This window comes from Neophocaena asiaeorientalis, unplaced genomic scaffold (assembly GCF_003031525.2).
Source record: "Neophocaena asiaeorientalis asiaeorientalis breed wild unplaced genomic scaffold, Neophocaena_asiaeorientalis_V1.1 scaffold492, whole genome shotgun sequence".
NCBI lineage: Eukaryota > Metazoa > Chordata > Mammalia > Artiodactyla > Phocoenidae > Neophocaena > Neophocaena asiaeorientalis.
This window is the reverse complement of record NW_020171985.1, coordinates 342471-358244: the sequence shown is the minus strand read 5'-3', so window position 1 is coordinate 358244 and position 15774 is coordinate 342471. Positions and strand designations below refer to the sequence as shown.

Sequence of the window (15774 nt, the reverse complement as noted above, 5' to 3'; positions counted from 1 at the left end):
CAAAGTCTAATGCAAAGTAAACAATCAGTAAATAATAAAAGGAGACAGTGAAATATTAAGCCACATACTATAGACTTTATCCCATTAATCAAAAAAGGGGAGTGGGAGAAAATGCATTATGGACTGGTACAAGGAGGTAAATGAGACTTTTTCTCATTCTTTATTCTCTCCACTGGCAATCAAACCCATTTTTATTGCTTTATTTATATATCTATCACATATCTACCACAGGTCCTCATCTTTTACCTAGTCTACTGCAATTGCCTCTAAAATCTCCCATTACAATGGGTTAAATCTAAGTTTTTAATTATAGTTCTCTCAATTTCTAGTCTTCTGTATTTTGAGAATGTTATTAGGTGTATATAAAGTTACAACGATTATATCTTCCCATAAACAGAACTTTATTATTATAAAGTGACTATCTCTATTTTATCTGACAATAATAATTTCCCTAGTATATTTTTCCCACCATTTTACTTTCAACCTTTCTTTGTCCTTAGGTTTTAGACGTCTCATGTAAACAATAAACTGGTTTTTAATCCCATGTGAAAATCTCTGTCACCTTAACAGGAACACTTAGTCTGCTTATATTTAAAGTTAAACTGAAAAATATCAGTAATAAATGTATCATCATTTTTGTACTTTCCATTCGTCCTGCTAGTCTATACTTGCCTATAAACTCATACCTACGTCTTCAGATTCTCCTTTTTCTGACCAAGTTTCCATGTTTTCAGTTTGTACATCCCTTCTCTACTCTAAATCTTGAATGGCTCTCTACTATCAACAAGAAAAAAAAACCCAAACTCCTTACCATGGCACTTAACAACCCTTCACAGTTTGGTCCCCAACCTAATTCTTTCTCCCGCCTCATTTCTCCTACATACCACCCTAGGCTCCAACCACTCTGAGCTTCCTGCTGCTCCCCTAAGGTGATAGTGAAGCCTTTTCAAACCTCCTGCCTTTATATTAGGTTAATTCTACCTACAAAGCTTCCCACCTTTTAAGCCTGGCCAACACCTACTCATCTATCAAGTTCCCAGTTCAACATCAGTAGTTTGGAAAAGCCTTCCAGAATCCCCCCAAGACAGAGATGGTCACTATCTATTCTGGGCCCTCACAGCACTTTGTGAATACTTCCAATAAAGTACTTATTGTATAATGCAAAATGTTTTCTCCCTTGCTAGACTATGACTGCTTCCAAGGTAGTGATCAAGTTTCATTCAACTCTGTAACCACTATATGCAATGACAGGCAAGGAAGTGATTTCAAAGGCGGGGAAGATGATGTCAGCTTTGGACAGTTCATAGATATCCTAATGCACAACTTAATAAAACAGGAATTTCTATGTTACAAACCTAGAGTTTTCAAACTGACAGGCTAAGCTGTTGCTAAACTAGAGATCATAAATCATAATCACATACACACTCCTCTAAATCCTAGATCCAGCAATAAAAGCACAATACCAGTCATTTATTATCCAGTAAAAACACAAAAGAAGCCATTTTTTTAAAAGTATACGAAAAGTTCCCCATTCATACTGAATGCCTAAAATTAACATGTGGGTGAGAAGGAAGAACTATTTAGGTAATCTCATATTTCCCCTAATTTGTGTATAATACTGAAGTCTAAAACCACATTGATTAGAACTTGGCCTCGCTCTCCATGAGGTATACCTTACGACAATTAAGAACTTTAACTTCATAGCCAACCTTGAATTCTGTAACGGTGACAAAAGGTATTTCATTTCCATGGTTCCAATGAACTAAATTCATTTGCTTTATAAGGTAAACACAAAGCAGTAATGCAATAGGGCTTCAAAAATTAAGACTTGAGAGCCTAGAACCAATCTTGGAGTGCTATATATGGCTGCCTACTCCTCTTCCCCACCCCTGGGACGAACAACCAAATATTCTTAGCAGTCCACTGGACGGACTTACATGTACATAAAGATCATCTAAATCAATAAGATTAAATTGTAGAAGTACTGCTGCAACTCTGTACAAAGATGAAGGAGTCTCTCCATTTGGTTCCTTGAAAAACAAAAGAAAAGTTTCTATTTAGTGCCTAAAGTACAACTAAAATCATATCCATTTATCTACCAATAATTAAGAACAATTACATCAAATAACTCTAGGTCAACAATAAGCTTCATTGCTCTTCCTGATCATAAATAACATCCAAATTCAGGACAAAGATATTTATGTGAATATCCCTTTTCACACTGGCACATCGGATGAACACAAGGAAAGCAGTTTCAAAAATGGACACATTTTACAATACATGCTGATATTTGAATAAAATCTGAAACTTGAACAGAATGAGATTTTATACTGCATAATATCTATTTTGGGTTTCTGTTTATATGTGTGTTTTCTTAACTTGGTTTTTCAAGTACTTCTCAGTGGAGATGCAGATAGACAAGACTGACAAATCTGGAAGTAGAGAACCATCTGTCTGCTTTATACTTTTCTTCCTATTCTTTTATTTCTTGGGGTTTATGCTAAGTATATCTGCTTGCCAGCTGATTTCCCCTTCAAAATAGGTGTCTATACTTAATACACATGAATAATTCAACATTTTAAACAAGGAATGGTCAATTCCAGGTCAGCCCTATGGACCCTATGGAGAAACAGAAGGATCTTTGAATGCTATCAAGAAAACTTTTTCCTAATTTTTAAACTGCTTGGGGTCAGATGAATAGAAGAATGACGTGAGGACAACTAGCAATTATTAAATGGCAAAATGCAAATAAAAAGCAAACAGTGACAATACACTATGTTCTGCTTCTACTCAACACTGAAAATGAGATCTTTGTAAGTAAGCGCCCCCCACAATTGTGATAGGTGTTATGTACATATGAAGCTAACGAAACTAATAGGTATCATATAAAAAAGGCATTGTTTCACTGTAATTTTTAAGACAGATAAGTCTTCAACTTAGCAATAGTTTGATTCTAAATGTTTTTTAAACGGTTATTTAGTGTCAAAACATTTTCCCGTTAAAAACAAATGGTGGTCACACTTTTGGAGCAAACCCACAAAAGCTCACTACCTGACTTGAATCCACCAGGAATATTCTCATTTTTCCCATTATCTCTGTTTAAATGAGTCACAAGAAGCCCCTGACTCTCAGGACAAATGTCAACTCCCGTAAACTGATCTTCATATTGCTCTGCACAATCCCTGTTCTGTCCTATCCTACCTATCCATAGCATTCTTAAAAAACTTCCATGGAATCCTCTGGAATTCATGATCCATCCTCAGCAAAACCCCATATATCCTGAACCTCTTCTCTAAATATATCCTCTAAACCTCTCCTCCCCCCTTCACCTTGACACTTGAACAAAGACTAGACTCACTAGGAACACCACTCCCACTGTAACCCAGTCAAGTGGTGGCTATTTTCCCCAGACCCCTCACACTACTAGGCCTGGAGATGGGGTATGAATCATCTTTGCTTTTTATAGTTGTTTTCAGACTATTCTCCCTCCATGCTCCTTAAAGCTCACCCAGCTCTGAATTTCCTATCACTCACTATCCCTCACTATTGCTGTGATCTAGTTTCATCTGTGATCTAGTTTCATTCTGCTGTGGTCAAAGAAGATATTTTGTATGATTTCAATGTTACAAATGTATTGAGACTTGTTTTGTGGTCTAATATAAGGTCTATCCTGGAGGATGTTCCACGTGTACTCAGGAAGAATGTGTAATCTATTGTTGTTGGGTGGAGTGTTCTATATATGTCTAAGTCTAACTGGTTTACAGTGTTGTTCAAGTCCTCTATTTCCTTATTGATCTTTTGTCTAGTTGTTCTATCCATTAATGAGAGTGAGGTATGGAAATATCCAACAGTTATTGTAGAACTGTCTATTTCTCCTTTCAATTCTGCTAATCTTTGCTTCATATATTTTAAGGCTCTGTTTGGTGCATATACATTTATTAACTGCTGTGTGTTACGTTCTTGATAGGTTGACCCTTTTATCAATACATAATGCCTTTTGTTATCTATTATAAAAAATTGTGTCTTAAAGTCTATATAGCCACCCCAGCTCTCTCCTGGATACTATTTGCATGGGGTATCTATTTCCATACTTTTGCTTTCAACATATTTATATCTTTGGATCTTAAAGTAAGTTTCTTATAGATAACATATAGTTGAATCATGCTTTTTTTTGCCCTCTCATTTTATTACAATGAATTTTAACAGTACAGAAAAGTCACGTGACCTTGGTGGGTCTGGATCATGCTTTTTTATACATTCTGCCAAACTCTGCTTTTTAATTATAAAGCTTAACCCATTTACATTTAAATAATTAGTGACAAAGAAGGACTTCCACCATTTTGTTATTTGTTTACTATATGTCTTATATTATTTTTTGTTTCTCATTTCCTCCATTACTGTCTTTTTTGTAGTGTGCCATTTTGATTCCCTTCTCATTTCCTCTTCTATTTATTTTTTAAAGTATTTTCTTAGTGGTTGGCTATCTTGAGTCTTACAATTAACATTTTAAACTTATAATAACCTATTTTGAATTAATATCAATTTAGCTTCATTTTTTTTTTGGCCATATAGCATGGCATGTGGGATCTGAGTTCCCTGACCAAGGATCGAACTCGCTTCCCCGGCACTGGAAGCACAGCATCTTAACTATGGGACCACCAGGGAAGTCCAAACTTAGCTTCAATATTATACAAAAACTCTGCACCTATAAATCTCTAACCCTCCCCCTTTTATAGTGTTATACATTGTGTGCCAATCAGATTTATAATTGTTGTTTTATTCCTTTGTCTTTTAAATCATATAAGTAAAAAGGAGGAGTTACAAACCAAAAAATACAGTAATACTGGCTTTTATATTTACCTATATAAAGTTTACCTATAAAGTTTCCTTTACCGGTGTTCTTTATTTCTTCATATGACTTCAAGTTACTGCTTAGTGTCCTTTCATTTCAGCCCAAAGGACTCCCTTTAGCACTTCTTGTAGGGTAGGTCTACCAGCAACGAACTCCCCCAGCTTTTGTTTACCGTGGAATATCATAATCTCTCATTTTTGAGGGATAGTTTTGTTGGATATAGAATTTTTGGTTTCATTCTTTCAGCATTTTATATATGCCATCCCACTGCCTTCTGAAGAGAAATCAGCTGTCAATCTCATTGAGGATCTCTTGTATGCAATGGGTCACATCTGTTTTGCTGCTTTCAAGATTCTCTTTGTCTTTCAACAATTTGACTATAATGTGTCTCAGTGTGGTCTCTGGTGAGTTTATCCCTCTTGGTGTTCCTAGAGTCTCTTAGATGTGTAGATTCATATTTTTCATCAAATTTGGGAAGGTTCCGACCATTACTTTCTCAAATACACTTTCTGTCCTTTTCTCTCTCTCCTCTGCCTCTGGGACTCCATAGTGTACATATTGGTACACATTTTTTGGGGGGTTTTCTGGCCGCCCGCACAGCTTGCAGGATCTTAGTTCCCCAATCAGGGATTGAACCCAGGACCACGGCAGTGAAAGCGCCAAGTCCTAACCACTGAACCGCCAGGGAACTCCCCACATATTGGTACACATTTTTTGGGGGGTTTTCTGGCCGCCCGCACAGCTTGCAGGATCTTAGTTCCCCAATCAGGGATTGAACCCAGGACCACGGCAGTGAAAGCGCCAAGTCCTAACCACTGAACCGCCAGGGAACTCCCCACATATTGGTACACTTGATGGTGTCCTATAGGTCTCTGTTCATTTTTCTTCATTCTTTTCTGTTTCTGCTCCTTTCAACCTCAATTAACTTATCAAGTTGTCTAATTGTTTCTTCAGCCTTCTCAAATCTGCTGTTGTACCCATCTAGTGGATTTTCATTTCAGTTATCACACTTTTTGGCTCCAGAATTTGTTTGGTTCCTTTTTTAAAAAAATAATTTCTGTATTTTTTATTGATATTCTCTGTCTGGTGAGACAGTGCTTTCCTGGTTTTCTTTAGTTCTTTTCCCATGGTTTCCTATAGATAATAAGCATATTTAGGACTGTTTATTTAAATTATTTATCTAGGATGTCCATTGCCTGGGCTTCCTCAGGGATAGTTTCTATTAATTTCCTTTTTCTTATGAACGACCCTTACTTTGTTTCTTTGCATAACTCATCATTTCTTGCAGAAAACTGAACATTTTGAATACTGAATACTGTGTGGCAACTCTGAAAATCAGATTCTGCCCCCTCTATGGGATTTGTTGATGCTGCTTACTGTGGTTTATTGTTGTTTAGTGACTTCTCTAAACTGATTTTGTAAAGTCTATACTATTATTGTGTGTGGCCACTGAAACCTGTTTCTTTTTAGCTTAGTGGTCAGCTAGTGTTTTGCATTTCTTAAGGGCCTGAAGAGAAAAAAGAAAAAAATACTCTTCCAGTCTTTGCACATTGGCTCTATGTTAGGGCACTCCTCAACACTTAGCTGGGCCATTTACAATTCTGCCTTAGTCTTCACTTCCTGCTTGTGTAGAGCCTGAAGGCCAGCCAGAGGAAAAAGCTTAGGGTCTTCTCAGCCCTTTTCTGAGCATGCATCCAGTTCTGGGCATGTGCTTGGCCTTTTTTTCTTCTGATTCCATGGTACATACAGGAACTTTTCTAAAGCCCTTATTCCCCTGTGTATCTCCTTATCTAACTTCTTCCTTCCCAGGCTTTCAGTCTCTCTATTGCTTGTCTGACTGTTGTCTCTTACTCCAGACTGCTAAAGCCAATAGTTGTGTCTTCAAATGTTTTTGGCAAAAGCCACCCCAGGGCTTCGCTGGTGGCGCAGTGGTTGAGAGTCCGCCTGCCGATGCAGGGGACAGGGGTTCGTGCCCCGGTCTGGGAAGATCCCACATGCTGCGGAGCGGCTGGGCCCGTGCACCACGGCCGCTGAGCCTGCGTGTCCGGAGCCTGTGCTCCGCAACGGGAGAGGCCACAACAGTGAGAGACCCGCGTACCGCAAAAAATATATAAATAAATAAAAATAAAAAGCCACCCCAGCCCTAGGGATGCCCCCAATCAGGCAAAAAAAAAAGACAGGCCCTTGCACCAGTCCTTCAGGTAGCAGCCAGACAGGCTGAATTCTTTGAAAATAATTCTTTATATCCTCTGGCATTAGCAATCTGTACTAGGAGTGCAGGCTTCTATCTTCACAGCCACCATCAATCTGGGTGTGAGGGATAGTAGGCAGGCAATTTAAAATATCACAGTACTCTCTTACCCCAAACAGCAGCTTCTTTCTTCACCAAACCTTTCCTTAGTTGTTTTATGTTTTTACTAAATTCCAGAGTTCTGTAAAAGTCGATTCAGTTTTTTGCCAGTTCATTAGTTGTTTTCATGAAGGGACAGAGCTCTGGAGTTCTCTACTCTGCCACTTTTAGTTATGTCCTATTGTTGTCATCTGTGGACTCCTGGGTCACTGCCCTTCACTTAGCAATGAATGATCTTAGCTTCTGATTCACTTTCACTTTCTCCAACTCTATTCCTTTCTTAATTTTTGGAGATTTTCAAATACACGTTAGTGATTCTTCCATCATCTTGGTCTCTCAGTTCCTTGAATCCCACTCTTCCAAAGATCTCCTGTACCCTATCTCAGCCATTCACTTCATATCCTGAACTTTAATATTACCAATAGCTACAACTCCTCAAAGTACTAATTTCACATATCCACCCTTAAGTGGGTCCTTAATGCTGCTGGCCAATCATACTCTATTTCTCTTGTCCATTCACTCTCCCACTCTCTTACACAACTATTTCCTACTTTCTCTCCTAAGCTCCAATACCTCCTTTCTCATCCTCTCTCTCAGCTGATGACCTTGCTTTCTATTTCAGCACGAAAACTGGAGCAATCAATAGGACTTCTATAAATTCTCACCATCAGATCTACCCACCTACCAACAACTGTACCCACATATGCTGCCTTTCCACCTGTTATTACAGATGAATTCTCTATGCTCCTATTTAAACTCCATCCATCACTTATGCCATAAACTGCATTCTCTCTATCCTACTCAAGAACACTGATCCAATAATTCTCTCCTCTTTCTCCTACATCACCAGTTTTCCTTTCTATTCAATCATTCCCGTCAGCATATAAATGTATTCTCTCTCCCATCTTCAAAAAAAAAAATCTTGAGTTCACTTCCTCTACCAGCTATCACCCCATTTGTCTGTGCCTCTTTGTAGCAACTCTTTTACAGAGTTGTCTGTTCTCATCGTCTCCAATACCACTCTCCCCCATTCTCTCTCTTAACACCACCCGAACTCTACAAATATGGCTAGTTCTGACCTCCCTGCTGATAAATCCAATGACCATTTTTTAGTCATCTTAAATGACCTATCAGAGATATTTAACGGAATTGATCATTCCTTCTTCTATTTAGCTTCCAAGATGCTATATTCTTTTTGTTTTCCTCTTTCCTTATATGCATGTGTTCCTTCTATACCTCCTTTGCTGGTTCCTCCTCTTCTCCCAGGCCCTTTAACATCAGAGTGCCCCAAGGCTCAGACCTTGGTTCTCTTATGTCTCTATATCCAACTTGATGATTTCATCCAGTATCACAACTTTAAATATCATCTATGTGCTTTTGGCACCCACATTTCTATTTCTAGCCCAGTCCTTTCTCTAGAACACCAGATCCAAATATCCAGTTATTGGAACTTCCCTGGTGGCACAGTGGTTAAGAATCTGCCTGCAATGCAGGGGACACGGTTCAAGCCCTGGTCCTGGAAGATCCCACATGCCGCGGAGCAACTAAGCCTGTGCGCCACAACTACTGAGCCTGTGCTCTAGAGCCCGCGAGCCACAACTACTGAAGCCCGTGTGCCTAGAGCCCATGCTCCGCAACAAGAGAAGCCACCGTAATGAGAAGCCCACACACCACAGTGAAGAGTAGCCCCCGCTCACCGCAACTAGAGAAAGCCAGCACGCAGCAACGAAGACCCAATGCAGCCAAAACTAAAATAAACAAATAAATAAGTTTATAAAAAAAATATCCAGTTATTTACTCAACATCTCCACTTGGATATCTAAATCTTTAACAGGTATCTCAAACTTAACATGCCCAAAACTGAATTCCTGATTCCTACCCACAACACTCTACCTGGCACATAAGAGGTACTCAGTCAATATTTCTTAAATGAATAAATGTGGGGTTATAACGGTGCCTGACCATGGTACTATTACTACTATTACTGTGTTTTGAATCCAGAAATCAAGGGTGAGAGTCATCATCTCCTTCCTCTTTCCTGTGGCAAGACAACTCCAGCCAAGTTTGTCTTTCAATACCCTCATACTTTCTAGTACTCCTTTCTTCCTGCCCTTTGTGCTGACCTTCATGCTGCCCCTAAACCCTCTATTGTAGCAATCCCTGTTAGGAGAATCAAACAGACATACCTGCCCAATTTTCCAAATTGGTCATGTGCCCTAAAACTGTTTACATCTATACCACCCTTCCAAGTCAAAACATCCAGTATAGCTGACCCCAGGTTGAAACCAGAATTAAAATCACTCTCACTGACTTCATAGCAGAAATAATTACCTTTGCCTAGAAGTCCTAAGCATTAAGGGAAAAAATTAAAAGAAGCCTGTTAATCCAAATAATTTCCAACTGGTGAAAACATGGGTTATGGTCAGTGGGAGTAAACATTTTCAGGTAGTGATGGGGAGGGGGGAGTGGAGTTAGGCAAGGGACCAATACACAGGGTGAGCATACACGCCTAGGAGCCAATTCCCCAGGTTACATGCCCTAAGCAGTTTTTTATTTTCATGGCTTTTCCTACTTTACCTCCCAAGACCACAAATTATCTTAAAATCCCTGACATTTCTTCCCCTGCCCGCAGTGGTCCTTAAAGACTGCAGATTCTCAAAACAAGATAGCTCAGGCAAGAGAAATAAGGGAATGGTGTTATACAGAGCAATACAAGGGTTACTCTTTCCAATAATAGGTCATTTCTAAATCAAATGTTTCTTGGTTGGGTATTTCTTATATAAGACAAAGGCCCCATTATCTACTAAAAAAAGGATCATTCTAACATTGGTCAACCCCCATGGATATTTTAATTCAGCTCAAAAAGTGTTACCATTATGAGGAATATTTTCATGTAAAAATTTTTAATTCTGAAACTCACATTCAACTAACAATACTTGATATTAAGCAGTAGGTCATCCATATTCACTGCAATATGCTCTGAAAACCTCAGTCTCCAAAGCCCTAACCTATATTCTAATTAATCGTGCCCAAGTTAAATTTCAGCTACCCTGTCACTTCAGCAGTCGGCTTCATGTTCTCAAACCCAAAACAATCAAGGTGCCTCTTAAAATGTGATGAAACACTTGAACTTCTCTTTCTCTGTACTAAGAGCAGACTCCCTGGCTACTGGTAGGAATAGGAACATCGGCCATCACTAATTTTTGAACCAAGGTGAAATGCTCTTGCCCCAAAACCCTGCCATTCATCTTGTTTGGTATCCCAAAGCTATATGCTTTTAGTTCTGATCTAATTTCTCTTCTGGAGCATTCCAGAGAAATGGAAAACTGAAGATAAGCAAAGGCAGTAGGTGGTATATATTTGAGAATCCTAAAAGAAAACTGTCTTACTATCCTGAACTTGAGCTCCAGAGGACAGGAATAGACACTTCACCAGAGTATCCTCAGTGCTTAGCAAAGCAACAACATACCCTAAAAACTCAATAAATGAGTATTTCTTGACTAGCTGAATATCCCAGGCAGGTAGACAAATTAGGAAAGCTATACCAAAAAGGCAACAGAGGCCTTATTACATTAAAATCCTCCATGCTATCAAGAGAGTTATCTTCCTAAAACATAGGTCACTCATTTGTAGTAATTAGTGAACATTTACCATAGGCTAAGCAATAAATTAATCCAGAGAAATTAGTAAAATATAGACCATCCTAAATGACTAACAACCTAGCAAAGGAGACAGACATGGTTTATTCTAATATAACCTGATAAGTGCTAGAAGCCTGTGTCAAGTTTTATGAGAACAGAGTTTAAGAAGTGACTAATTATGCACGGGTGAAGTGCCCACCAAAACTTTATAGCGCAAGTAGCACTTGATCTTAAAGAATAAATAAGAGTTTACAAGATGAAGAAAAGATAGGCGAGAGGGGGTGGGTAAGAACAGTTTTCTAGTTCTAAAGAACTGCATGTAAACAGAGGTCTATACATAGCAATGCCCCCACCTAAGTTCAGGAAATGGCTAGTGACTGAATATGACTAGAATATGAGGTTTGAGGGAAAAAATCATTAAAGATGAGGCTAGAAAGAAAGAATGGGGCTAGATGGGGAAGAGCCTTTTCTGCCACATTTAAAAGTCTGAATTTCATCCTGCAGGCAACGGTTTTTAAACAGTGAGTCAATTAGATCTCTTTCAGAATGTAACAGTAGTTAATAATACGAAAGGTGGATTGAAAGAGAAATAATCAGAGGCATAGATTTGCAAGATAACTACTGTAGTGGTTTAAGTGAAAAATGATGTAAGATATGCCTCAAGAATTTATTCACATCCATAAAAAATTCCAATGGTAACTACCTGTACAATAAAATTCTAAGTCAACACAGTGTTCAAGGCCCTTGACAATCTAAAGTTATGCCAACCTTTCCAACCTCACTTCCTATCCCTTCCTTTCCCCACATCTTACAATCCAGCCACATGAGACTATGTACCATTTCTTCAATGTTACGTACATTCATATTGCCACGTCTTCACTGACACACTATTTGTTACTTCTGCACAGACAACTCTCAACAAACTCCTACTCATCCTTCAAGGACCAGATTTAAAAAAGGTTCTATCTGTGAAGTCTTCCCTGACTCCATCTCTCTCAAGGCAAAAATGTATTATGCTTTCTTCTAGGCTTTCACATCACATCATTCATACCACTAATGTAGTTTTTTCTATCCCCTCTGCTAGAATGGCTGAGCTGAAACCAGTCATTAAGAAATAAAATTCAAATTAAATTTTGCATATAAAATCACAAAATTAACATACATACATACATACACACACACACACACACACACACACACACACACACACACACATACATTTTTCTTTACCTGGTAAAACTTGAATTTGAACCCAAGAATATGACACAGTGTTTGCGGTTCACACATACTCATGTAAGATTCTAATAAAGATATAAAGAAGTCATCGTGTTCTGGCCTGCATTCAAACACTTCTAAAATGACATCCAGAACTCTATTGGGATCCAGATTAAAGCATCCTGCAACAGATGGATATACACAAATTCAAAAGTGATTATACATAATCTCTAGAAAAGCCATTAACCTTCAGGGACAACATACATAAAATAAAAATGTTTTTAAAAACAACTTCTTTTACAAGTTTGCTTCCCCTGCCCCAGGGGGAAATCTTCATAATTTTCAAGGTCATCATGGCTACTCCCCACATGTTACAGATGAGAAATATGACTTGCCCAGGATTGCAAAGTGGGTTAATGACAGGGCTTAGGCTGGAGCCCAGGACCTGTGACACTAAGTCAAGTGAAATTTCTTCTATGCCACATCATCTCATCAGTTCTTGATTACTCACGCTAGTGAAAGAGATTCACATTTTTAATTCTTAGCAAAATATGAAAATCAAACAATACAAGTTAGGCAACTAAAGGTTTTTTTATGTTTTATGCAGAAGTGTTTGGAATGTTGAAAAATGAATTAAAAGTTCAGGTTCATGAAAGTAGAGCACGATTTTTATAATCATTTTTTAATTTATCTTACATATACAACAAAACTACAAAATGTAACTGTACATTCATAGTTTTGGGCAGCATTCTAAAGGAAAACAGGTATACTGCTAATACTAAAAAGATGAGAATACAAGGAGTTGGGGACAAAACACAAGCAAACAGAGAAGGAAGAAAACAATCTAGGTAGAGCAGGAAAGGGAAAGGAAAGAAGCACTTAATAGGTACCGATGGCTACTTATCCTTGCTAATCTCCTAGGGTAAGCTAAAAAGGGCCAATAGACATGAATTTAATAAACATTCCTATCAGCCATCCTACTATTAATACATTATTACCTCTATTTGTATTCAGCTTCAGCTGTTACCATAATTATATTATAGCACAGTCACATCATACGTGCATTTAATTTGAGAATGCAACCATTTACACACAGCAAAATAAACAAAAGAGAGAATTTAAATGATATAGTCAATTCCACCCACCATTCCTCTCAATATAATGTATGCTTATGACCCAGAGTGAGCATATCAATCGGCTGTTCCCTCAGTTTATATCAGTTCCCTCATGCCTTGTGCATCAAGCCGAATGGAATTCTAGTATTTTTAATTACATATTTTTCATTAGGCATAGCCCTTAAATGCAAGCTAACCACTTCATCTGGGGCAAGCAAATAAACACTGATTTATTCTAATGCTGGAGGAAAAAGAACAACTGTGTTAACTTAGGGAGATGTTAGGTCTAAACACTATACCTTATGGATGACTTAGAGGATTTTTCGAAGAAAATTCTTACATATCCTATTAATGATTTCCAGAGTTACTTCTATTATCTCCACACTTAAGTATATTAAATGCTATAAAGCTAATGTCTAATTTGCAGTATCTTAGCAATCACTTAGAAAACCAAACTCTCCAAATACAAGAAGTATTTCTTTCCTCTTTTTATGAAACGCAAAGTTAAGAATACATTTTCTTCCATTTCTCTCATACTAAGGAAAGAAAGGAACAACACAGTGATCACCTCTTACTGAAAAGAGCTCCAGGCTTTCATAAATTCTCCAAAGAGATGTTTACCTAAAGTTCTGGGAAGAAAACTTCTAAATATTTTTGCCTGTCCTTGCACCCCCAAAAAGTATGGCTTATGAATGTACAAGTGACTCCAAAATAGCAACTGGAATTTTTAAATGCTGCTGGTGGAAATAAAAAATGTAAAACAGTACGACTGCTTTGTAAAATTGGCAGTTTCCTTAAAAGTTAAACTTAACACCTACCATATGACCCAGCCATTTCATTCCTAGGTATTTACCTCAAGAGAAAAAATATCTATGTCCATACAAAGACTTGTACACAAATATTCACAGCAGCTTTATTTATAATAGGACACTGAAATAGCCATCAACATGTGAATGGATAAACAAACTGTAGTACAGTATATTTGTAGAATATACAGTGGAATACTACTCAACAATAACAAGGAAAGAACTACCAATACAAGCAACAACATGGATGAATTACAAAATAATTTTGCTGAATGAAATAAGCCAGACCCCCCAAAAAAACTCACTATATGATTCCATTTATAAAAGAATTATAGAAAATGAAAACTAATCTATAGTTTAGAAAGCAGATCATTGATTACCTGGGGAGGAGAAAAGAGGAAGTACGGGGGGAAATGAAATACAAATGGGCAAGAGGAAACTGGGGGGGGAGTGATAGAAATGTGCATTATCTAGATTGTGGTGATGTTTTCACAGGTGTATACATGTGTTAAAACTCAAACTGTACACTTCAAACATGCACATTTTATTGTATATTAATTATGCCTAGATAAAGCTGGGGAAAAAAAGCCACTGACAACAGATTATAGAAGTAGGATCTAGCAAATTCTCCAACCTTATAACTGCTCCTATATTTACTAAATATAAAAGTTTAATCAACTAAATAAAAATGAATAATGCTCTACTCTGTCAGAGAGGACAAAAGACACACTGAATACACTTTTGAAAAAATGGCTGGCTTATAATTACCCATTATGCTACATCCACAAAACTGTGAATAAGGACTAGAACAGCAACATGTTACACGGAAATGTGTTTCATTCACATTGCTTTAAAGTTTATATTTTCAATGTGCTACAATATGAACCACTGACATTACATTTTGTTTAAACAGTATTATTCCATGAAGGCTATTTTAACAGTGATCTGTACAGTCAACTAACTACCAATTTCTTTCTAGAGGCAATTTAAGGTAGTAACCTACACAAAAAGGATGCAACTTTTATTTATAATAGATAACCTTTGTATCTTTCACAAAAGAAAAACTGGCTTAGGAATTTTCTATTATATGTCTCAGGTGCCATAAGTTAGTCCAGTCAGTTGGAATGACCTATGCTACATAATACGGAAAAAGTAGCCCAACCAAGGACTTAGAAAACCATTTTTGAAACCTTAGAGATTTGCTAAATAACAGTTAAGCTATTTCACATACAAGATTTTAGTAACAATAAGTAAGCTTGAAATGTCCAAAATAATTTTTTTCTAATGGCAGCTGTGGTAGAACAGACACTCTTGTGCTCAAACATCTTAAAAAAGGCTTTTATCCAGCCCAAGCATCAACAGTCATGTGATCTTGAGACAGATCATAAGCCTAGCTCCCTACCTCTACCACCAGCTACATTAAGGAATATACACACACACATGCCCTTTGAGGAACAAACAGGGAACCATATCAGAAGCGGAAACATTTTTAAATAGTGGACTTGTAATGGCCATGGATTCATTCCTTCATTTAAATAAACATTAAATAACTACCCACTAAGTGCCAGGTGCTTGTGATACAGAGATTAATAAAATGCCTTCCCTACCCTTGAGGAGAGTTCACACCTTTTGGATGATACATCTTTGAAAAAATGCATTGAAAAGTAACTGAAGGCTCCCCAAAGATGGACAAGATGGCCAGTATATTAGAGCAAGTAATTGCAACTAGAGGCCAAAAATATGATAAAAGTGACAACGGTTCTTTTAGGAATAGGTCAAATTGAGATTCTTAACA

The 15774-nt window shown here is 37.6% G+C and overlaps 1 protein-coding gene across 10 annotated transcripts in view; it reads right to left on the bottom strand.

The window, feature by feature from the left end:
- Positions 1-15774, bottom strand: part of THOC2 (THO complex subunit 2) — a 99530-nt gene that overhangs the window by 52367 nt on the left and 31389 nt on the right. For 6 of the 10 annotated variants that reach the window (XR_003003523.1, XM_024747099.1, XM_024747114.1 and 3 more), the window contains exons 8-10: positions 12074-12240; positions 8900-8950; positions 1938-2030 (exon numbers count right to left, since the gene is read on the bottom strand). Coding sequence is in view for 9 of the 10 variants with exons in the window: in XM_024747099.1 (XP_024602867.1) it covers positions 1938-2030; positions 8900-8950; positions 12074-12240 (311 nt within the window). In the remaining variant the exon portion in view is untranslated. The remainder of the gene's footprint in view (positions 1-1937; positions 2031-8899; positions 8951-12073; positions 12241-15774) is intronic. The other 4 variants (XM_024747130.1, XM_024747143.1, XM_024747145.1 and 1 more) reach the window with 1 other exon arrangement.